Source organism: Erpetoichthys calabaricus, chromosome 4 (assembly GCF_900747795.2).
Source record: "Erpetoichthys calabaricus chromosome 4, fErpCal1.3, whole genome shotgun sequence".
Lineage (NCBI taxonomy): Eukaryota > Metazoa > Chordata > Cladistia > Polypteriformes > Polypteridae > Erpetoichthys > Erpetoichthys calabaricus.
The window spans coordinates 119,767,262-119,792,915 of record NC_041397.2 but is presented as its reverse complement, the minus strand read 5'-3'; the positions used below and the strand labels follow the sequence as shown (position 1 = coordinate 119,792,915).

The 25,654-nt window shown below is 35.2% G+C and overlaps 1 protein-coding gene across 1 annotated transcript in view; it reads left to right on the top strand.

Moving 5' to 3' along the window:
- Positions 1 to 25,654, top strand: part of LOC114651130 (cilia- and flagella-associated protein 47-like) — a 622,279-nt gene that overhangs the window by 524,872 nt on the left and 71,753 nt on the right. Inside the window, 3 exon segments of the mRNA XM_051927333.1 lie at positions 2,067 to 2,226; positions 4,019 to 4,116; positions 21,207 to 21,374. Of these exon segments, the coding sequence (XP_051783293.1) occupies positions 2,067 to 2,226; positions 4,019 to 4,116; positions 21,207 to 21,374 (426 nt within the window).

The window sequence follows — 25,654 nt, the reverse complement described above, 5'->3', positions numbered from 1 at the left end:
CCTTTGCTGGATTTCAATTAAAATTTCTAATATGTTAACAACGGTCTATGTGGACAGGGAGAATCCAATTCAAAAAGTAGAAAAATTTAAAATGAAAATAAAAATAGACCTGTCAGATGCAATAAATTTTCTATTTGACAAATGTCAAAAATTCAATTACATAGCATCAGACTTCGAACGCAAGTTTCTATGTCTTTTATTATTTTTGATCAGAACTTCAGATAGCATCTGATGAAAAGTAGCAGATACGCTGCCATTGAGACGCAAGGAATCCAGTATGCAGCAACATGTTCAACCAGCAATTCCCAGCATAAAAGACACAGGGACACAACATTTTTTTTCTATCATTTATTATAAATTACAGCAATTGAAACAGGAAACTGGGAAATTTAATACATCTTACTACCTAAGTACAACCGTGTATATCAGGGATACAGGATAGTATTATTCTAGATTTTAGCATTCAGAGTATTTGCTTTATGCCTTTTAACTGTTAAACAATTTCATTTTATAACAGTTTAGGCAAATTTGTGTAATGCATAAATAATAATAAATCAGTGACTGTGATTGGTTTTAAGAAGGCAAACTTGTATTTACAGTAATTTGCAAAAATACTAAAACGCTTTAAAAATTTGAGTTTCAGTGATTCAGAATTAAATTTGATGGTTATATATTTTGTTCAAACATGTATTTTTATTTCAAACACACATGTTCAAGAAAATACATTACACAAATAAAGTGTGAGCTGATTGTCAGAAGGTAGCATAAAGTTAAAAATCTTTAAGTTAAAAATCGCTTACATACATATTCACGACTGGTTTTTAAAAATAAATATGCAATAAAATGTTACAAGAAGTTAATCTTTGACATCAGTCAGCTAGTCTAATAAACTTACATGCACTTTGGCTGGTCCAGTACTTTTTGATGGGTTCATTGCAAGCATAACCCTCTAATGATTGCTTAGTTGATTTCATTGTCTTAGGAGGCCAGCGCCTAATCTTGAAGTATCAGGTTGAAGGCCACCATTAGAAAGAGCAAAAGTCCATTGCTAGACTCCCTTACTGACAAAGGAACTCACAAAGGCCAATGTTGAACAACCAATTAACTTAACATGAGGAAGACTAACAAGAAATCCTACAAAGACAACAACATAATAGTTTTCAGACTACATCTAGACAGTAACTAGGTATAAAATTCTGGATGATGTTGTCAGCTTAAGGAAAAATGGAAAGGCTGATCCAGAGTGTAGAAATAAAATATCTAATTTAATTTTATATTTTGCTATTTTTAATCAAAAACATTTACAAAAGAATATTTTATAATTTTAAGTGAGCCCCAAACCCAGAAAGCAAACACACAAAGAATGGAAGGTTTATTAACCAAATACCTCCAAAAGTAGCACAAGCATAGGTTTTCTTTCCAATTCCCCTCTCTCTCCACAGTACTCTCTCCTCTCATCATGGCACTGCCCTCCTCCAGTAAAGTGTTGCTCCATGTACTCCCAGCTCTGACTCGCCTGGATAAGGGAGTGCAGTCCCTTTTATTACGGACCCGGGAGTACTTCCAGTGCCAGGGCCCCTTTATTAGGGAGAGCATCGCCCTGGAGCACCCATTTGTAGCACCCATGGACCCCAGCAGGGCTGTGTTGCCAAACAACACTTCCCAGTATGTCTTATTGGTTCTGTACTGGGCACCGATACCCAGGGCCTTTGCTCTCTAGCGTCCTGGAGGAATAAAGAGTCCCCAGCGACATCTTCTGGTGGGCTGTCCGCCCATCCTCTCCAGTCATCACTTCCGGGTCTGGCTCCTTCGTCTCTCCTAGTCGGGATGCCCATCCCTTTTCTGGTCAGGATGCCTGTCCAACTCTTGTGGTATTTACAGTGGCCAGTGGTATATTTCTGCATTTATATATACAGACAAACAGGTTTAGTTCAAAGCCATCTGTGATTAATTTCTGCATGTATCTTGTATTTCTATTTATGAATGAATATTAAATTTTGAACATAATACTTAAACCTGTTAAAAATGTTTTTTTGTTTTTTGTTTATTTCATTATCTACAAACAGGAATCCGTTTGACACCAAAAGGCAGACTCGACATCCCAGTCATATTTGCTCCTAATTCACTCCAGTTAAGTGAAAGTGCTGTTGTTATTCAGATAAAAAAAGAAAATGGAGATCCTTGGAGCTGCCCTCAGTTAAATGAATCTGATCCTAAAGTTCAAAAGTAAGTGAAATGCACAAAATATTTTTATTTAACCCCTTCCCTTCATTAAGGATCTTGTCATAGTTTTTCTTAGCTGTTCACAACCTCATAATTAAATTGGCTGGACCACAATGAAATTTCTTTTTCCTCTTGTACAGTATTAGCTTATATAGTACAAGAGCACATAACTAGTGAACAGTAACATAACTGGATACTTTTTCACTAGCAGCTAGATGACTTTCCTGTCTCTCTAGTTATGGCTGTCCTTATAAGGAAATGTGACTTAATTATTTCATTTACCAGTGAAATTTATTAGGATAACGAAACAAAGATATTCCTGCTTAGGGATGGATAGGAGCTTAGAGTGGACATAAAATTCCTTAAGTTACTGCTGAATCTGATATTGACCCGTTCTAGAATAACTTACACAGTCTTGAGCATATTAATCCCTGGTTGTCATGTCCTTTTACCAAGCCTAGCAGCAAAGCAGCAAATGAATATATTTCAGGCATTTTGCTTATCCTGTTTTTGAGAATATGCTTTTCATTAATATGACATATTGTATCATATAACCTTTTAATATGTAAATGTGTTTTTGCAGCATCTAAAGCCTGTTTGTTTAAATTTTTAATAATTATACTGTAAAAAGTTGCAGAGGTTTGTAGTTCCAGAGGGAACATCCTTTTTATTGCAGAAGTGAGTAAATTGTTGTATTTTTTAAATAGTAGCACAGGTCAGTGCTGCCTATTCATTTGTTAGACAAGTAAAGAATGATGTGGAAGACCAACCTTTTTATAGTGATGTACATGTGGGAGTAGCTAGGGCAAGAGAGGTAGGCAGAGTTGCATTGGGTCATTATTCATACTCCAGATCTTCCAGGAAGCACATGGGTCTGCTAGTTTTTTCTGCAGTCTCTTACTACATTCTATTTCATTTAGACAATGTAAGCCGAGCTGAATGGTCTCTTTCTTGGTCACACATTATTGCAGATTCTGTACTTCAAGTACACTGTGGAGATCAAGGTACTTTGAAGTATTTAACCCCTCTGTCAACTGATTTTCAAACCAGGTAGCTTCTGGCAACCAACCTGGATGGGCCAATCTACAAGTACAATCAGACACTCACCCACACTCATTCCTGCCAGGTTAGTTTAATGTCATCAATTAACCTAAAACCAATGTCTTGGAAAACTATGAATAAAACCAGAATACCTACAGAAAAATCCATGTAAACATGAGAAGAGCATGAAAATTATACATAGAAAGATACGCTGCTTCAGTCTAAATCCCAGATTCTGCTTGTGGTTGGACAGCAGCTCTGACTACTATGCTAACATGCGACTCTAAATCTTTATGCATTCTTTATCAAATCCACTTCGTTAATGGAGACTTATGGAGGTTCTACAACTAGCATCAAGTACAAGGCAGAAACTAATGCTGGATGAAGTACCATTCTATCACAAGATTTTAATATTGTTTATTGTACATATATCTAATTCTTCTAATAAAACAATGAATTTTGTAGACTTTATGCTGCCTGCCCATAAAGGTAAGTGAGCATCAATTTATTTTCAGGTAATGTACTATAACTACAAAATGCAATTATTGATGAGACACCACTAAAACAGAAGTGGTGTCTTAGGAATGATGTTTCACAAATCTAAAACAATACATACAGCATCTAATTGAGCATAATCTTTGTGTCATTTCTGTGCTTTCAGATGCAAATGCAAACCTCAACCTTATCATGAAAAATATTTATTATCCCCATATTGGGAATCTGTTTCTTATTCATTCATACTATTTTTTTTCAGTGCAATTATATTTGGAACAGAAGGAAGTGTCATAGGAATTCAATGGGTCTATCCAATTCATGGTATTCCGGAAGCCCCCCTCTCCAAGTCATCCCCTGGTGAGCTGTCACATACTTTGATATATTACATTATCATGAAAGTAAAAAATGATTTATTGATACTAGAATTTCTTAATTAACTCTGCCGATACTTCATTAGGTTTTGGTTTAAAGAATTAAAACACAAGAGTCAGCTATGAATGTGATTTTGTTTGATGTTGTAATTAATATAGGTATCTAAAAAGAAAATCCATTAATTTACCATCTATCAGAAAAGGCATTGGACTGCATTAACATCTGGGGGGCAATCAGCCAACAGGCTTCTGACACCTTAAACCATAAAATGAATAACTGGTCAAATTTTAAAGATATTTTTATACCAAAAAACTGTCATGACCACCCCTTTAAATTGGGGGTGGATCTCATTTTCACAGCAGGTATCATCCTCTTTAATAAAATCGATGTATGCGTCCATGTGTCCGTGTCTTCTGGTGAAGTGCGCTTGTGCGGGGCAGTCTTTAATAAAGGACATCATTGCTGAGGAGAGTGCTGATTGGGTAGTCGCAGCTGCGCACATAAAATCCGTTGCTGGGAAGATGCCACACATACAATAATCAGCTGCACACCAGCACAGATTAAAATACTTGCTGGGGAACTGCACAGTACTTGCTGGAGAGACGTCACAGCCACGATTATCAGCGAAACGCCACACATTACATCAGTTCCTGGGGAGACTCTGCTGATTGCCCACTGTTGTGAAAGAAAATTAAACGCATATTACGGACAAGGCGGAAGTACAGGGAAGGGCGGAATGAGTGGCAGAGTCACCGGCCTCTAGCAGATGCTTCAAAGGATGCCTGACGTGTCACACAAGACAGAGAGGGCGGGACCTATAAAATAACATGTGGACGATCCAACCGGATTTCGGTAAATGAGGGAACACCTAAAACATAAGGCACGAAAAATCCAATCGGGTACTGATACGCAGAGACCAGCTTCCCCAAAGAGGTGGGATTAGTGTGTGTTGTTGTGCAAGTGTTCACTCTGAGGATGTCAGATTTGCGATTAAGAAGCTTGGCCCGGTAAAGTGTAAAGTGTTAGTTGTTGAAGGGGTTTTCCTAAATATAGGAATTTTCATGATATTACAATAGGATGACTTTTAAAAGTAGATTTATTTTTGGGCACATAAAATCTGTTGCTGGGGAGACGCCACACATACAATAATCAGCTCCACGCCAGCACAGATTAAAATACTTGCTGGAGAACTGGACAGTACTTGCTGGAGAGACGCCACAGCAAAGTAAAATAAAGAGAGGCAGGATAGGAGATCTTCAAACAGACACAACACATCAATCAACAGCCACAGAGGAGAGGATAAATGTAATATTAATTATACTTACTGTATTGTCATATACGTTTCTATTTTATTTTTATTATTATTTTACTTTAGACTTCTTGCAAAAATATTTTTGACAAAAAAAAATGAAGACAAGAAACAGAATGAGGTCAAGGGCCCTTGCCATTTAATACAGACTGTTCCTACTAATGTTTATGCACTACTGTTCTAGCGCCCATTATCGTAACGGACTTAATGTCTAGTTATCCTATAAAACTCTTTTTTCCTGTATGTTACTTACACAGTTGTTCATGGCAGATTGAAACCGATCAGACTGTTCTACAGCATGTTCATCTCTACTGTGCCACTCCATCCCGTACCACCAGAGGGGATATTCATTTCTACAGCTGAGCCTTTGCTTATAGAAATGTTTGCCCCTGTAAGCTGCTTGCAAAATCAACACTATATAGTTGATATTTTTCAAAATGTATTTTAAAGGACTGTAGAAAGTCTTCTACATCAATTTCATATTTAACGTGCCTCTTCATCCCATCCACTGGATACCTAAAATTGACCTAAACTTATTTAAGAGCCTAGGAGGTCTTTTGTCACATTTTTGTCCATCATGCCCTTTTGTCCTATCCACTGGTAGCATGCCACCTGTCAGCTACTTACAAAATGAACACTGAAAAGCCAATAATTCCTAAAATGTATTTTAAAAGGTTGTAGAAAGTCTTTATCACTTTCATGTCTACTGTGTCTTATTTCAATGGCTGGAGCAGAGCTTTAGAAATGTGTGCCCTTGCCTTGTTTGATTTTGCCTCAAGTTGTAGCAGCTATTGGCAGTTGTGTTCTCACAATCAAGGGAATATCAGACAGACCATTAAGGAATGGAAAGTTGCAGGAGTTTCTGAAGCACACTGGGCTCGAATCACTTGCTCAGCATGAAAATGTGGTGCCCCAGGATTACACCCAGATCTCAGACAGACTGAAAACTACAAAGCAGGGAAAGTCAGTGAGTAGTACAAATGCAGGCATTACCTTTCAGAACATCCATCTCAAAGGCACAAATCTCACCAACTTTAGAGATAAACTTCAATTGAATGCTGAGAAAATGGCAGAGGTTACTGTTGAAGAAATTGGAAACCCAGTTTGAAAATATGAGGGGTAATCACAGCAAGGAAGCTCACATGGGACTGAGATCATTTGTTGCTTCTCAGTCTTCTGTCATGTTTCATGGCCTGATCATTTAATCACCTTTGGAGAAAATGAGATTGACACTGGTATCAAGATGGTATCAAGAAGTCTTATTGAAGAATGCCTGTGATGTCAAGACTGTACAAATGGAATGGAGATTACTAAAATTTCTGATTAAAGGCCAATTCTCAGACAAGTCTTATAAAAGTTTGTGGGAAGTCTTACAGATAAAAGAACTTTATTGCACACATTTTCATAATATTTAGCATCTTGTTGAGATCATACTTTTTCTGCCAATTTCAGCAGCTCAGTGTGAATGTGGCCTTTCAGTACAGAATAGAATAGAATCAAAAATACAAAACTCGTTCAATATCTTAACCTTGGCAGATTTAGTCAGAATCAACACTGAAGGCTCATCATTTGAGGAGTTTGATCCTGAGCCCTGTGTCAAACACTGGGTTCAATCAAGAAGAAAGAAAGACTAAACTACACTATATGGCCCTGTGACAATGACATTCTGATGGTCAGTGACATAGACTCAGAGCCTGAGTAAAATGCATTGCTTAAAAATTATATTGACATTCAGTTACCCAAATCATCAAGGCAGATGTAAAAGCACAAGAGAAGTATACAATGCACAGGAGAAGGAAAATAATTAGGCTCCCATACATGGAGGTTAGAAAGTTCCAAAGTTTACAGATCAGTATTTTACACATTTGATTATTTGGCACCTAAATCAAAGATGTTGGCCCATTAAAATTAATTTTTCTCTGGAGTCCTTCAGTAGAGGATCAGATTCTCTCAGTATGGTATGGTAGGCTTAGGTAATATGGTGCCTCATCTGATGCTGGTAACTGTGGTTGTAGTTGGGACTTGGGTTACCATAAATGCAAAATGTTTTGTTGTCGTCTTTGGTGATTCAGCATAATCCTTTGTAGTTGGTCTTTTTGGTGGAGATAATGAAAGAGTATACGGTATGTATCTTATTTGTTAGTATATTCTTGATGTAGTGTCTTTCTCAACCAATGCAACCAGCTGAAACCACTCCACATCTTTAAAATTAGTTAGGTGTGTTTCAACTGAAGATTTCATTGTTCTGAACATTTTGCTTTGTCTCATGGTTGACAATGATACATGCAATAAATTGCAGTTACAACTTTATCAGCCTGGCATGGATCTGTCGCTTCGTCAAAAAGTTCTACATTTTTACAGAGGTCTTTGATGATCTTGTTCTCATTTACTGTGAAGTAAACAGGGGCTTGCAGCCCTGAAAATACACGTGAAGTTATAAGAACAAATTGAACTTGTTATTTTAAACCATCTGTTCCATCCTGTTGCGTTTGTAGCTGGAAATTTTATAAATCCCTTACAGATTTCCAGTGCAGTTGTTGATATGTGGTAAAATGATGTAGGCCTCTGTGCTTTTGCCATCTCAGTTTTTAGAGGACCAGTTTGTTTCAGGGCATCATGGACCACAAGTTGGACCATGTAGATGAAGCATGAGCTTCTTCCAGGTGGCAAATAATCCATTTCATCAGTTATATAGATCTCTACAAGATCAAATACATCATTATTATTCTTAAAATATATTGTGCAGAGTAAATTATGCAAACATCCACATTTTTTTCAGTTGAAACTTGGGTAAAATGCATTAAATAAAATGTAAGTAAAATACATGCGTTACGCTTGAAAGTATTTGTATATGAATTTTATGTGATGTATTTGTATGTATGTAATTATTATTATGTGATGTATTTGTATTTTATATAATTCATAATGTTTGATATATAATATTTAACAAACATAGACAAATTATCTCAGAAGTGAAATTTTCTGGAATTTGTTGGAATTAAATTCTATTTTCTTTCATTCCAATTCAATTCAATTTATTTTTCTTTTGAGCTGGAAGCAACTGCAAAAACAGGAATTGAACTGGAAGTGACCATTAATTCCCAATTTAGTTCATCAATGGCCCCAACCCTGGTACTTGCTAGATTAGGTAAACATGGAAACTAATCGATATAATGTATATATCCCTGGTCAAAGCATAACTTACACTGGACAAGAAAGATTTTGCTTTCTGAACACTTTCGGGTGTATCTTATACATTTTTGCCTGCTGATCAAAAAAAAAAGACATTTAAATTTCATCCATCCATTTTCCAACCCGCTGAATCCAAACACAGGGTCACGGGGGTCTGCTGGAGCCAATCCCAGCCAACACCGGGCACAAGGCAGGAACCAATCCTGGGCAGGGTGCCAACCCACCGCAGACATTTAAATTTTCCTATCACATACTATTTTATTGCAATCACCTTTTTTAATTTCTTCTCATATTATGAATATACACATATAGCAAAACAAGTACATCTAGAACATTTGTGGTGATGTAAAAGTAGCGTCACTGTTAGTAAGAATGCAGCTAAGCCATGTCAAGTACTATTGTTTCACTTGTTGATGGTTGTGCCAAAGAGTCTCATTAATTTAAAAATGGTTCCAGTGCAGAAACACGTGACATGTAAAACTCTTGTCGACGCAGCAGAGTCCTTTATGCCTCTTTATTACAGTGTGATGAAACAATGGATGCGAAAAATTTTGGTATTTGAGACAGATATTTCCATAAATAACTGATGGCTAGATTAAGGAAGGCATTTTTGTTGGTCCCTGTAAAAAACCTTGCACTGTTCATTCTTTTTTTTTATATAATTTTATTGATTTTATTGAAATCACACAACATTCCATACAAATAGATCAATTTTACAAGAATAGGATTGAAAACAAATCAACCCCCACCACTGCGAAAGAGAGCATGGGCAGCAGAATAAATCTTAAGCCTAGTAAAAATAAGTAAATAGATAAATTAATAAGTGAATATAGATAAATGGAGAAGAAAAGGAGATGGGGAGAGAATCTGCTTCCTCAATGTTTTAAAAGCTTGTTCTAAAATGTTATTGATTAGATCCTGCCAGGTTTTCAAAAATTTCTGCACAGATCTTCTAAGTGAGAATTTGATTTTTTCCAATTTCAAATAATATATAAAATCAGTTACCCACTGGCTTAAAAGAGGAGAGTTAGAATTCTTCCAGTTTAGCAAGATAAGTCTCCGTGCCAATAGTGTAGTAAAGGCAATCACAGTTTGTTTGTCCTTCTCCACTGTTAATTAACACAGCTGTTAATGGGTTAGGAGGGATTGTGACACCAAGGCTGTCTGAAAGGCATTTAAAGATTTTGGTCCAGAATGATGTTAATTTGGTGCAGGCCCAAAACATGTGTCCCAGTGAGGCTGGAACTGGATTGCATCGTTTGCAGGTTGGATCTTTGAAAGGGAGGGACTGTAAAATAGTTTTATATATTGCAGAAATGCTGTCTAAGTCCTTGAAACTGAGCAATATTTTTTCCAGCATAGAGGGATGTGGGAAGTGAAGAAAATTGGGCAGATTCTGTTTAACAAAGTTTCTAATTTGAAGATAGTGAAAGAAATGTGTTGCTGGAAAGTTAAATTTAGAATGTAATTGTTCGTAGGATGCAAAGACATTGTCTATGTACAGATCTCTAAATGATTTAATCCCAAATGTTTTCCAGACATTAAGAACTGCATATGTTTGCGAGGGTTGAAAAAGGTGCTCTTGTGCAGTGGTGCCACTGATAAAAGATTCTTTGTCTTACAATGCTTCCTACATTGGTTCCATATTCTTATAGAGTGAAGCACAATTGGGTTGTTAGTATATTGGCGATACCTTGCATTTATTGGGGCGCAAAGCAAGGAATATAAAGAAGTACTGCAGGATTTTATTTCTATTGCAGACCAAGCCTGTAGGGCTATATGTTCATCTATTTGTGTCCATGTCCAGGTTTTTATAGTTTGAATGTTTGCTGCCCTGTACTAGAATTGAAAGTTAGGTAGAGCCATACCACCTTCCACCATACCTCTTTGTAGGGTTGCTCTTTGGATATGTTGATGTTTTGAATTCCAAATAAATGTGGTTATGGTTGAATCTAATTTCCTAAAAAACGATTTATTGATGTATATTGGGATGTTTTGAAATAAAAAGAGAAGCTTAGGAAGGATATTCATCTTAATAATGTTAATTCTTCCAGCTAAAGTAAGATGAAGGATTGACCATCTATGCAAGTCTTGCTTAATTTTTTCCATACAGACAGCAAAATTTTGTTGATAAACAGCTTTATGTTTACTGTGATGTTTAGCCCTAGATATTTAAACTGATCTGCAATGATAAAAGGGAAGGTGTCCCATCTAATATTGTGTGCTTGAGAATTCACTGGAAAGAGCACACTTTTAGTCAAATTAATTCTGAGACCAGAAATCTTTTGAAATTCTGTTAGTGCTGTTAGGACTACAGGCACAGTATTTTGTGGGTCTGATATATACAGTACCATATCATTTGCATACAGAGAAATTTTCTGTTCAAGTCCTTCTCTAATAATCTCATAAGCATTTCGACAGTGAACTGCCAGTGGCTCATTGCAAAAAGTAGTGGTGACAAGGAGCATCCTTGACTGGTACCACATTCTAGTTTAAAGTAGTCTGAATTAATGTTGTTAATAAAAACTGGATTTAATTGTAGGCAAGAAATTGTTATCTACAAAGAAATAATCAATTCTTGAGTAGCAATGATGCACTGGTGAGTAGAAGGAATTTGTTCTTGAGTTTGGTTTTAGAAATCTCCAGGGGTCTACTGTGTAATTGTCTTTGCAGTGTTAGATGTCATCGCCCCTGTGACAGGAGACCTATCTAGGTCTGGATTTAAAACACAATTAAAATCCCCAGCCATTATAATTTTATGAGTGTTCACATTGGGAATGGATGCAAATACATTTTGGATACATAAACATTTATCAAAATCACTTTACAATTAAATAAATTACCCATGACAATCATGTATCTCCCTTCAGGATCAGATACAACATCTGATACTACAAATGAGACTGTTCTATGTATAAGAATTCCCACACCTCTAGTTTTTTTTGTAAAGCTGGAATGGAACAATTGGCCAGTCCAGTCTTTTTGCAGCCAGAACTGATCCTTGCTTAATAAGTGGGTCTCCTGTAAAAATACTATTTTAATGTTTAGACCTGTTAGGTGAGAGAATCTTTCTTTTTAATTTGTGATTCAGGCCTTTAACATTCCAGCTCACAAAGTTAACTGTCCCATCTTGGAGACATTGATTCTAAATTTTTGATGTCATTTTGTAGTCTTAACCGAAAATGAGACAGCTTTGACCTTAATTTCCAATTTTCTATTTTCTTTTGTTACATTGGTAATTATAATTGTAAGGATTAAAAGGATAAATTAGAGATAGCTTGCTCTCTTTCTCTCCCCCCCCAGTCCCCCCCCCCCATTTTTCCTCCCCACGTGAGGCTAGACCCCACATCACAAAGCCCCAGCCCTCTGATATACCCAGAGACAGAGCACGTCCAAAACAAAACAAGCCCCCCAGCAGCGGTGTATGAGGATTAAAATTGAGATATCTATTGCTGATACAGTCTAAATACTATAAGCATAAAAAAAACAATCTTTAACAGTCTTGAAATGTTAAGATAGTAAACCCAGGGAATGGTGTTAAAATGTGGCCCTGGATAAGCATAGTAAACCCTATTACAATAATAACAACAACAATAAACCAAAGGTACAATGTTTAACAGTCTCCTTTAGAATAGTAAAAAGACAAAAAAAAAAGAAAAAAAAAGTTACTAATTTAATTTCTTCCACACATACATACATAAACGTGTATAATTGTAATTAAAACATAAATAGATAGTGACCAAGAAGGGGGAAAAGGATGTATAATTACGATACCAGGGTCATTGTAAACGGATCAGACAGCTGGTGATATCTTGTTTACGATGCCATGACAGGGTGCAACTCACGATCGTATTTCAGGAAATTGTCGGAATCAGCTTTCTTAACTCTTTATCTGCTTCCTCTGTAGAGGTAAAGATGTAATGTTTGCCTTGAATATCTACTTTCAGTTTGGTAGGATACAAGAGGCTGTATCTGATATCGGCTTTTTGTAAGCTCTGTTTAATATTATAAAAAGAGGCACGTTTAGCAGCACTGTTTATTCTATTTGCATCATGTGGGTGTGGCAATGTGCTGTATCAGTGCATGCTCCGAACCGAACCTCATAAATCAGATGCATCATCAATGACTAGCAGTTCAAAAATCCACTAGTGGGTCAAGAGGTAATTGCTTGGAGAACATTCAAGGATGTTGTTGATAGTCCAGCTGGTTGACAATATGCTTCAAGCATGCAAAACCATGAAGTGCGAAATGCTGCTAAAGATTCATTTTCTGCATTCACACTTGGACTTCTTTCATGCTAATCTTGGTGCAGTCTGTGATGAATAGAGTAAAAGGTTTCACCAGGACATTGCAGTGATGGAAAAGTGACAACAGGGTAAGTAGAATCTATTGATGCTGGCCAACTATTGCTGGACACTGAAACGAGAAGCATCAGATTCTGAGTACAAATGAAAATGAGAAGTAACATTTTTCACACTCTAAGGAACTAATGTACCAGCATCATTAAGCAATTAAACACTCTAAATTCAATAAAAGTTGACATCATGTTTCTCCCAAGTCCTACGTGATATAGTCAATCTGAAATTATACTTGAGCTCAGCTTAAAGCTATTTATCATAATTACCAAAAAGTATTCAGAAAGCAAAACAATGGAAAACATTTTTGTCCAGTGTTGTAATAATTATAATAAATCTGAGAGACTGGCACCTTAGTACCATTACTGCTTAAGGTTATTAGATTTTTATTTCAATTAGCCAACACTCATTCTGAGGAATGTGTGACTATAAATGATAGTAACTTTGTGGCTGTATTTAAATTAGACAGTGAATTGGTTTGTCAGTGTTTTGTTTTATATGACCAAACCAACAATGATTAACTTTGTTGAAGTTAAATTTGCTTATCATTTTATTAAAGTGTAATAACCAAAGCAGAACTACTTGTGTTGTTTTGCTTTCAACGCAAGCAAGGCCAATACAATGATCCAGTTTTATGCATTAGTTTCGTGGTATAATTATATAAATATAATGTGACTGTTGGTAATGCTTTTATAAATGAAGAACTATAAGAAGAAAATCTTATTTTTTCCATATTTTGTCTGCAAAATTTCATATTAGTAAATGACATGTATCCATTTAACAAATGGTCTTTAGGGTCACTAGTTGAGTATTTTGACTTCATAAGGTAGGGTGAGAATACCTGCTCCACATGGAAAGCAATGGCGCTTCTTCTTGGAAGTATGGTATGTGTCCTGGAATTGGAGCACCAACTGGTGCAAGGCTGCTCTAGATTGGATACCAGATCAACCTATTTAGTTGTAGAAGTTTACAAGTATACAAAGTAAAACATCATTGCTACATGGTGAAAAACTGCAATTTTTAAAGTACATGCTTGTACTATATTAATATTTTTTTAGCAGGCTTGTTTAGTTTTGCATGTGAGTAACTATATATTTTGTTTGTTGTTTCAGATAATTAAAAAGTCAGATGTAGAACATCCTTTCTGTCTGGAAGGTCAGTTTAAGGAAGAATGGCAAGGCTGATCCAAAGCTTAGCAAGTGATTAGCAGAAGTGAAAGATGGTGCATGCTGAGTCTTTTCGCAGCTACTGTAGAAGTTGATTGCTGCCGGACACCTGAGTATTTCTACTCTTGAGAACCAAGTGGAAAGCCAGGGACAGGCAAAAACAGCTGTGTGCAGTTTCTTCACATTCCAAAACAAGAAATCACAGGCAGCTTAGCACAGTACACTTATCTAGTGACAGTTTATCAAGCAAGTGTGCTAAGGAAAGGAATTAGCCTTATGACCCAGGCATTCTGATCTACTTTGATTTTTTCACAGAGTAAAGCTGTTTTTGAAGGAATGATTCAAGTACATTTGAAGTGGCATCATAAGTAATTTTCTTGTAGCAAAATACAAAAGATATTAATACTTTTCCTTATCCTTGCGTTTCAAGAAAACGCAGAAAATGTAACAGACAACATTTCTGAAATGAAAAGAAGCATCTTTTTCACTGGATTGAGTATGGATTGTGAGAATTCCATGGACACATAACAGCAAACTCTAAATCAAAGATTGAAATCTTAGATGGTCCCTTGAGAACTTTTGATTAAGCAATGCAGGAATAGTAGGGGGCATAACACTGCTGGATATGATTAACATAAGAAGTTGCAGCCTTCACATTTCAGTGGTAATCCACAGCATGGTTTAAATAAAATTAGACAGAGCATGGAAGACTTTGGAACATACTGTTTCCATCTGAGCAGATGATATCAGTAAAGAGGTATGAGGTGCATGCCTTCTAATGACAATTTGCTTAACAAATGCAAACCAAAGCATTGACAAAGAGTGACAGCTATGCAAATATTTTACATGAGCAACATGTCAAATACAGCTGCATTTCCTGAGGTTTAGTAAGCAAGACTGCAACAATTTAATTCATTTTGTTATCTACCATAAATATCAAGCCCTTCTCCAGAACCAGGTCATGCAGATGAACTTTGTTCTTGATGCACTGTATACAATGTATTGATTTACATACTATTAAAAGGCAAATGCAGCCATCAGATTTCTTTATGATCAGAAAACTGGACTGTCAGCCACTGGAACCAGCATCTCAAGCAATTGCCTTCAGTTTAAAAAGAATATAGTTTCGAAAAGGAATGTGTTACTTTTCTTTTTTGCTGTAACATGACAAATTGCAAGTTTGTGATGTGATAACATTTGAGTCTGGATGTTGTTCTCAAGTAATGTTTTAGAGACTGGTCAGAAAGATCCAGTATTGTTTTTACCAGGAATCAGCTTTTTAAAGTGATTACACTTGCAATAAACATATGATTTTTTTAAAGAAATCTTCAAATGTGTGCCTGCTGATTAATTGTTGATCTTCAGAAGGCAATTATACAGAAGCATGCATAGCACATGCCATACACAGAGGCATCTAAAGTACAGTAAACTAATGCAAATGTGATGTATTTACTTCTCAGAAGACAAAAATAGCCAAACAATGAAGAAAATTCAAATGGAAACTTAATGTGTGCACAGTAAAGGATGAAAACATGCAACAGTAGTTTATACAGCCGAACGCTAATTGGATTTCTGAGCACCCTGATAAAATGTTAGATAAGAATCTGCTTTCCATTTGCAGAAATCTTGATGGTAAAGCAAGCCCTTTGGAACTAAACAACAGAGCCAATTTTTTCATTTGCTTTCTTTATGAATTCCATGAAATAAAATTAAAATTTTGGATCTTTTAAATATATGTAGGTTATTTAAAAAATAAAGAGGTAAGTCTTGTGTTTCATTACTTGTCCTTATATTACTATTTAGTAAAGACTTACAGTAAGTTTCTTTAGGTTTGCTTTAAGAAGGCTGAAGTGTTTTCTTCAATAACTGTTAGCATTTGAAAATATTGTACACAATCATTTCTTGAATGATGTCTTAAAAATCTGAATTGTTTAATATGACAGAATTGTTAAATGTGGTTCATGAAAGTGTAATATATGTGTAATAAGGAATATATGCTTTCAGTAGGTCTTCAGAATGAGCCATAAATAATTATTGTTAGAAAAGGATGATTTTTCCATCTGCATTTTATTTATTCCGATGAGCTCAGTAGCAATTAGTGTGGTATGCACTAATCACTAAAGTGTGATCAGTGCTGGAGTAGGCACCTCAAAAAATTGTTGGTATGAGTTAATATGCAGAAACAAGTGTATTCCTGCATTCTACAACATTCATCATGTTTCACAAACCAATGAACCTTTGTATCATGGTACTGATTATCCTGACTAAATGTCTAAGTAATGAATGCTTTTACCGGTACTGAGGATGCTTTACTGTATGTGTTTGAAGTGTGTATTTATTGGGCCTGTCTTGCAGCTCATGTGCATGCACAAATAACACATTTCAGAATATATTCAAAAAATACTTGCATTCAAATATACATAGTACAAACTGTACAATATCTATATATAACAGTCCTTTGTAAACTTGAATTTAAGCGTTCATTAGGTGACCCCTTCAGAAAAGCAAAGAAATTTGGACATGAGCGTCAGTAGGCTTTGAGCCCTAGGAACCAAGTTACCCAAACTATTCTATAACATTTCAGTAATTCTTTACAGCTCTGATGCTGATCTTTCTGATCACAAAATAGGTTATTACGATAGCAACTGATGAGAAGGATTCAAAATTAATTGCAGAATTACGGTATTTGCCATAATTCTTGAAATATTATCAAAAATTAATTTGAGGGTTCCCTAGAGTGCCTCTTTCTCTTGCACGATTTAGCTCAAAAACTAATCACCACATTGTCATCTCATAACAGACTTAAGTTTTGACAGACACACACCAATCATCAAGATATCTACAGTATGCTTTCAGTATCAGGAGAACCTAAAATGTCGAGATCTGTCGAAAATCAGAGAGCGAAATTTTTGATGAATCTAAAGCTTTTGCTCCTCCCCAAGTCGCAAAGTAAAAAGGGAAATAATAAGTAAATATAGAATTCTGCAAGCAAAATGGTGTTAGTTTTTGATTGACATGAATGGTATAATTTTAAATGTTGCAAAAACAAGAAGTTTATTTTAATCTGAAAATATCCAATTTTTATGATAAGGAATTATTCAGTGTAAAAAAGGAGAGTGTATTTCTTAGTAGCTTGAACTGTACTTACCATTACACTTTCAAAGTACTGATTGAATATTTGGGGCAATTAGTACATGCGTATAAACTTTTTCATTTGCTGCATCCCTACTCCTCTCTATACAATGTAGAGCTTATTCATTCTGCTAATAGTTGTTCCATAACTGATCTGAACCTCCTTGAAACTGAAAAATGCTTTTCTCATCATGCCAAGTCCACAGAGACATAGAGCACATGGTCATCTGTGTCAGGTATCTCGATACTCCCAAAACAACTAATTCTGTGAAAAAAATACTAACTAGGTGTACAGAAAATTCCACAGTAAAGAAGCAAGAGTAACTTAAATCAAAGCAGGGTCTATATTCTATCAAAATATTGTCCTGAACTGCTAGTAAAATGGATTAACACTTTGCTCACCTCTAAACTGGTAATACCATAGCCTCTGTTTTGACAAACAGAGATGCAATGACCTCATACCTTTCCAGTAAAGGTTTTATTAGACAAGTTGCCTTAGAGCCTTAATTGTTAAAATGTGGAAACTGTAATTGTGGATAATCTGCTATACAGTTCTAATAACCAGTTAATAAAGTCAAAGCACACGTTACAATAACAAAGTGTGTGGCTTCAACATCTCACTCAGAGTGAACAGTCAAAGTACGTGGATTTTGTTGAGAAATGCATCCTTAGTCCAGGAATAATGAGGGTATTCACAGAAAATCCAAATTTAGGAGGGGTTATGCTATATTTGTCAAAATATTCCACCATTAGAGGTAATTTTTTCTGAATTGCATAAGGAGACAGCCTCCATATGGTTAAGGACTTTCTCATAAATTACAATGACACATGGGGAATATATTTTTCTTAAAATGTATCAGAATTCGACCAGATAAAAAGGAGCTACTCGTTAAGCCACAGAGAATAAAGTGATATAAGAAGCCCATTGTGACGTCATAGTCTAAAGTATGTACACAATTATTCCAATATCAGTTTTAGCATGCAACAGTATAAAGTATAAAGAAACAGATAAAAATAAATAAATTCCAGAAAAAATAATGCATAAAAACTTAAAATAGCAGTTATGTAATGAACAAGAATGGCCCATTATACAGCTGAACATGTAATGATAAATATGAACCAAACAAACATCTAGCTTGAATGTTCATTAAATCAATACTGGACAAATAAAAAAAAAAAATCATAGAAAGTTTCTACAGTATGTAATCCAATTGTCTTTTTTTTTAATTAGAACCATCCAAAGTAGCAGTCAAGAAAATGATAACCATAATCAAGATAACGTAAGAGCTATTAATGCCTCCATCTCCAAGGTTTTTGTATATGTGGGGTTTGTACTGTATGTTTTACCCATGTCTGGATATCCCACATTCCTAGAGATGTCCATGTTATACACACACATGCATAAGAGTTGGTGGCTGAAGGTGATTCCCTTCAAAAAAGACAGACAAAAACAAAATTAAATTTAAATTTCTTTTGGTTTTAGCTGACACTGTCACCAGTAGCAATAGTTTAGCTGTTACTGTGCTGCAGCATTTTTACAAGAGTTTTTTTATTTAAAAATATGCTAGTTAATAGTAATTCAGTAGCAGTCTCTGTTAAATTTGGTGTTAAGCCTGCAGTGTTAACAAATTTTAACACTATACTGCATTAATAATACACTGATAAATCTTTCTCTTATATTTGTTTAGTGCTTTTCTGAACTGTCAAGTGCACAGTGGAACGTAAAACGCTATTAATGCGCTAAAGTGCCTGCAGCACATTAAATCTCCTCAACTGCATACACATTTTTAAAATAACAGTTGGCATTGAATCTTGCATAAGCAGGGTTTTTTTTTTTTGAGTTTAACAGAAAGCATATGTTTGTTATTGTGTGAATAATTAATAAATTTGATGAAAATCATTTTTTCTTTTTACTTCTCAAAAGTCTGTTGGATTATATTTAGCCTTTAATATAACCATTCAGAGTACATAATAAGTGAATATACCAAAAACCTTGTAGCTGGGCTAATTTCATATGTTAAGCTCCTTTTCTTCTGGTGCTATTAGGTCCAAGACACTTTGTTTTTATTTTTGTATTATTTTTGTCACCCTGCTTTAATACAGTGCAAAAAACTGAACATTCTGATAATTATACATGTAAAATTAATTATATTTTATGAAATTTATAATTAGCAGTTGCATAGTTCATTAGTGCCCCTAGTCTGTGTAATCAATCCTCTATGTATTCCAAGTTTTTTTACCTTTTTTAGTTTTATTGAAATGTTTTCCCTAAGACCCTGGAATTTGCTCCATATGTGACATTTTCACTACTGACTATGTTGTAAGCGTATACTCGGCTTTCATATGGCATCTTCATTCACAGGTTTAGAGTTAGTTAATGTAATTTGTCCAGTATGTCTGAGGCCGAAGTTGGATATAAACATGAGTCACAAAATTGCCAGCAGTTAAAATATAAATTTAGAGTGAAATACTCATGACTAAAGACTGCAGTGGTGGTTTGTAATGTTTGGCACTGAGATGCACCCCTCAAATATTTTAAATACTCTATTTAAATTAATTAAGCAATGAGAAGTAATTATTAAATAAATGTGCTAATTTGCACAATGTGCAAATTAAAAATTGCTTAAGTCTTGTATTTGTTTCATTTCTGTATGAACACCTATATTTCCTGAGTGAAGGATTCCAGCTAAATTACAGTGTATGAAAATCATTAATCTTTTGGCAAGCAGGTGACCTGAGGCTGCCCTTTGATTGGTTACTTTCAGATTTTTCCGGAGACACAGTTCTCTGCACCCCGGACACTTTCATATTTATTGGCACTAAATTAGTATTGTTTTAGGATTTTTTTTAATCTAATGTGACTGGACATTCATCGAAGAACCAATTCATGTTCATGTCCATGGTTCACAATTCACATTAATATAACTACATATAAACGAGAGTGACTTTAGGGAGACAGCAACTTCAGAAATCAAAGAAAACTCTAGAAATCAAAAAAAAAACATTATTTCTTTAATGCAATACCCCTTTACAAATCGTTTATTTGAAGAAAAAAACAAGATTAAGGAGCTTGGACTGATTTACGAATTCAGCAGCAGGCAAGTGATCGAGGATGAGCTTACACACTGACTATTTTCTTGCTCTTGTTCTGACAAATGGAGTTGGCTAACTGGATGTGGTGTAAGTAATGCCTTTTTTTGCTTTCCCTGTTTGTTTTTTCTAAGCTTTGTGGACAACAATGGGGGTACAAGACCTAAAACATCTTTCTGAAAAATGCAAGTGGCATGAAAGTAGCTGCAGTCATCTAGACCAGTGTTTTTCAACCAGTGTGAAAGACAATATATAATAAATAAGGGGTTCTTCAGTTTGTCCACCCAAAATCTGTGCCCCCACCCACATTTTTTTTCTCCAGCCACGACTGAAAGATAGAATTGGGAAAAAAAAAAAAAATCTGCCATGACAGGTATACAATGATAATACTTCAGGTTGGGTTTTAAAATTAGTGCAAAAATGTCATAAGCCACTCAGCCGACATTGTACATAAATTGTTAAAAGAGTGTTAAGAAAGTTAAAGATGGCTTGTTACTGGTGTCTAATTTTTTTTCTTTTTCTTTTGTGGATAACATAACTGTCATTGCACATCCAGTTGGTGATAAACATTCAAAGTGATGGTTGTAATTGAATATTCAAATCCTTGCTTTTGGGCATTTTAAGCAGTTCTTTTGTTTCTCATTTACTTAAACTACCATAATAAAATGTTTATTTTCCAAATAAATCACTAAGTGAAATTTTTGTGCATCAGTTTTTTTGGCAAAAGATAATTAAACAGTGCAATCCACACTCAAAGCAGATGTTAAACATATGTGTTTCTCTTTTCCAGTACTGTGGCACTGATATTCTTTGCTGTTTTTCTCTCTTTAGCTGTAATTAAATGTCAGGCCAGAGAAAGAATAGAAGAACGCATTGAAGTGTTGCTGACTGGGTCTGTTCCTGGATCCTCCACTGATTTAAAGACAAAATTTGAAACAGACAATGTCCAAAATATACACATCCAAGATAACATACAAAATGAGGTGCAGGTCACAGACGGTAAGATAACATTTAATATAAATGTATGAAATATTTAAAAAATGTCCCTTCTTGCAATGAATACTATTTACCAGAAACTTCTGAAATTATGGCAGGATTTAACTTCAGTGAGAATTTAGATATAAATGATGTAAAATGTACTATATTTAAACCTCAAATATTTCTATTCCATGAGTTTAATGAATGATACTAGTACAAGTGAGATTTATAGGTTTTAGTGTTGAAGCAGATGTGCATAATTTAGATCTCATCAGTTTTGGATGTCTTCTCCTGGTTACATTTACTACACTTTCAAAGGATCCTGAAATATTGAGTGATAATTTTGTTTACCAATTACTTTTCCTGTCACTTGTACAAACTGTGTTTCTGGATTTCCTCTGTAAATGTGGCTGTTGGGGCATATTTTTTAATTTTCTCTTCCTTGCCCATCAGCATAAAATTAACTTACCAGTCATTCATTACTTTTGCCATCCTTGTTTGCGAGCAAGCCCCATTTCAAGGATGCCTAGAAAACTACAAATAAGGTACAGCGAGCCAGTATTCTCTTGGCTTGACCATCAACTAGATTGATCAAGTTAGCTGGACACAGAATCTAATGCTACATTCAGCTGTGTGTTGTAAACACCTAAGCCAAGAAGGACAATGTTGTGCACTGCTAGTCCTGGTGCTGTTTGAGTGGAAGTACAGTATTATATTACAAGAAACAAAGTTTAAATTCTTAACATATACTGTCATTTTGACTGTTCTTTAACACATCTTTAAATAGTGTGTGTTTTCATACACACACATTAGTAATGTCTGGTGCACATGTGTAAATAATATTTTATTTTGTGACTTCTGCAAATTACAGTTATCAACTATATATATGCTAAGGTCACAGGGGAACTTCCACTCTGTGCCAGAACTCACTATGTCCAGCAAACATTTCAGTAAATGGCTTCATCAAAACTGAATATTAAGCATGCAGGGATAATGACGAAATAAGCTCCTAATTAAGAAGATAGAACTGCTCACCCCCTTAACCTGGTTTGACATATTACAATACTATACTCCATGCTGTGATTCCACAAAAACATTTGACCTTACGTCTGATCTTATCACCACAATCCCAACATATCTTTTAACTGGTACTGTTGCCATTTGCAGTTCAAGTAATTTCCTCAGAGTTTTATTCTAGCAAAACCATAAGACACTGTTCTCCATTAAATATCATTAATTTAAAAAAATGTCTTCATCATTGAAAAATCCCACCAGATTTCTTATTTGTAATATAAATGTTTTTACTGATTTATGTGACTATATTTTATGTATCCACAATATTTGTGGTTAACCACAGCAGTTCCTACTACAAAAAGGATTAAATTACTTCAATATATTGCAGAATTTAAAACACAAGGGAAACTAAAGAGATGACAAAGTGTTTATAATACTTATATAGTTATATGACCATCCTGTTGAAAGTTTTTTATTCATAAAATGTGCTTTCTATATCTCCTGTGTATGATCTCTGTATTTTTTTTATCATTTTCTTTTAGCAATAATTCCAAGAGTTAATCTGTTAACCAACCTAACTTATTATGGCCCTTTTGATTAAGAATATGTATATTTCATTCATGGAAAGCTTTTATTCAAAGTAAATTGTACCTATACTTTTAATTAATTTAACATAATTTATTTCCAGATGTCGGCATTACGGAAGGGCTATAATACAACAATCAGATACACATTGCTACTAGCAGTAAATGAAAAATCTCTCCAACCATGAATACAATAATTTCAGCAGATCACGCAAAGGGTTAAGATTCATTAATCTTTAAGGACACTAAACCCCTTGCCCTTGTTAAATGCAGAGAAATAGTTAATGAGGAAAAGCCAAATTTGTTGTACTTCCTAATATTGATTAAACACGCAGGAGGTAAACAGAAATGTTGGCAGGAGTCCTAATGATAAATGACACTAACAAATTCTAGTCAAAAGAAGTTCTAGACAGTTTCATGCAAAGAATATTTGATTTCTTCTACTCTTAGGTAGTATAGGATATCATTTTCTTGCTGAGTTATGGAGGGTGCATTAGGATTCTTCAAGCTGACCAGAATTAATCAACATGCTGATAATGTAATTTAGAACGTGACAGTGAATTCATGGTTAGTTAGTGTAACTCTGTACAGTTTTACTTAAAACAGTGTAGTAAGAAGCTGTGAGATGATTGAAATCCCACACCACCTGAAAAATAAGCAAATTATTTTGGTTTTAATTTAGACATTCCTAAACACGTAACATAATGAAGGCAGAACTGTTATAATGTGATCTTTGTCAAAAAAAGTTGTTCTACTTTACCCCTTGTAATTCACAGTACTATTTATATCCATTTTTAGTTATTTAGATCTGTTTCTTTTACTTGTTTTAAGTTTTGGTTTATTTTTTTGCTAACTAAAATTATGTCACTTTTACCTTGATGACATTTTGTTTTAAATGGATGTCACCATTTCGTTAATGGTTTCACTATTGTTATTTTACATTTACATTTTTTAACTTAGCAGATGCGTTTAGTAATTAAGTAAACATCAGCCTGGGGGACTGTTTTGAAACCAGTGTTACAGGATAATGTTACAAATTTGAGCAACAGAAGGGAAACGCTCAGCACAAAATACAAGCTAGTTACACTTCCTTAGATACAAACAATTATCACACCGTTATGAATTAAAAAGAAATTCCCAGAACAAGAGAGCCTTCAAAAAAATTGAAGGAGTCAGTGGCTCAGATTTATGTGGGCAGTGTGTTGAACCAGATACAAACTACACATGAAAGAGTCTGGATTCAGATTTGATGCCACACAGAGGTGGCATCACCAGACACCATTCATCAGCAGACCTGAATGGGCAAGAAGGAAAATAGGACCTCACAATTGTCTCCAGATATACATAGTTGCTGACCCACTGACTTTCTTTAAGCAAGCACCAAGGATTTGAATTTAATATGTGATGCTACAGGGAGCCATTATAGTTATCTGAAAACAGGAATGACCAGTCTTGACAGGTTAAATACCAGATGTGCCTCTAGATTTTTAATCATTTGCAGTGGCTGGGTTAAACCTGCCAGTACTCTGGCCAACAGAGAGCTGCTGTAGTTCAGACATGACAAGACAAAAGCCTGGGCCAGGAGTTGTCCTGGGTACTCTGTCAGATACAGTCTGATTTTGTGGATGTTGTATAGAGTTAATCTGCTATACCAAGGGACATGCAGCATGGTCTGTGAAGGATAGCTGGTCTTCAAACATCACCCCAAGGTTGCATACTAACTTAGCAGGTGTTAGCAATAGTGAGCCGAGCTGAACAGAACAAGTTGGGATAACAAGGAGGTCTATCTTTGCCAGACAAAGCTGGTGGATGGTGCTCCTTCATCCAGGTTATAATATCAGTGAGAGATGCAGTGACTGTAGCTGATAACATGTTGTCCTTTGAAGGGAACAACTGGTACTACAAATCATAGCACTGATAAAACAAACAATAGGATTAGATAATAGGGCCTAGTGAGGTGGAATAAAGAGAGAAGAGGAAAGAACCCAGTACCTTTTGTTGGGCCACCTCTGTGCTTGCCTGATGCTCCCTTAACATCTCTGCATGCCAGGAAACACAGTAGGATCTGCCCAGAGCTGGAACTTAAACTGCCTGAGGGAAGTCCCAGTAATGTCAAGGTCAGAGTGGGTGCAAAAGAGAAGGATGTTGTTGCTACACATAGCCAGCTAGAAGTGTTTGTTGCTGTCCAAGATTATAGATATGCAATACAACTAAATCTTTTATTGCGGTTTCTAAGACTTAGTATTTCTTTATTGGATTCTTGCTTTAGAATTCTTGACTATGATTTTGTTTAGTGTTTTTTAGACAAATTGATATATGACTTTACAGGTAATAAACTCTGGAAAGTCTTAGTAACCATGTTTCATCTCATGATCCCTTATTCCATTAATTTTCCTACTTTTCCCATAAGGTAAAATAGGACCTACATTGTATTATTTGCAATTAGAATCCAATACCCAATATATTTTAGGTAAAGGATATCAATTTTTAAAATTGAAAGATGTTTGTTTTGGGTTGACAGTCAGCTTTAAATTAGTCCAGTATTAATTGGTTTGAGTGTAAATGTATGTGTGCCCTTCACTGAATACGCACCCTCTACAGTGGGTTACTGAACTTGCAACTCTGGACTGAGCAAGAAGTTTGGGAAATGGATGGATGGTATCATTTACCAAGAGATATTTGACTATGTTGATGTGAATTAAA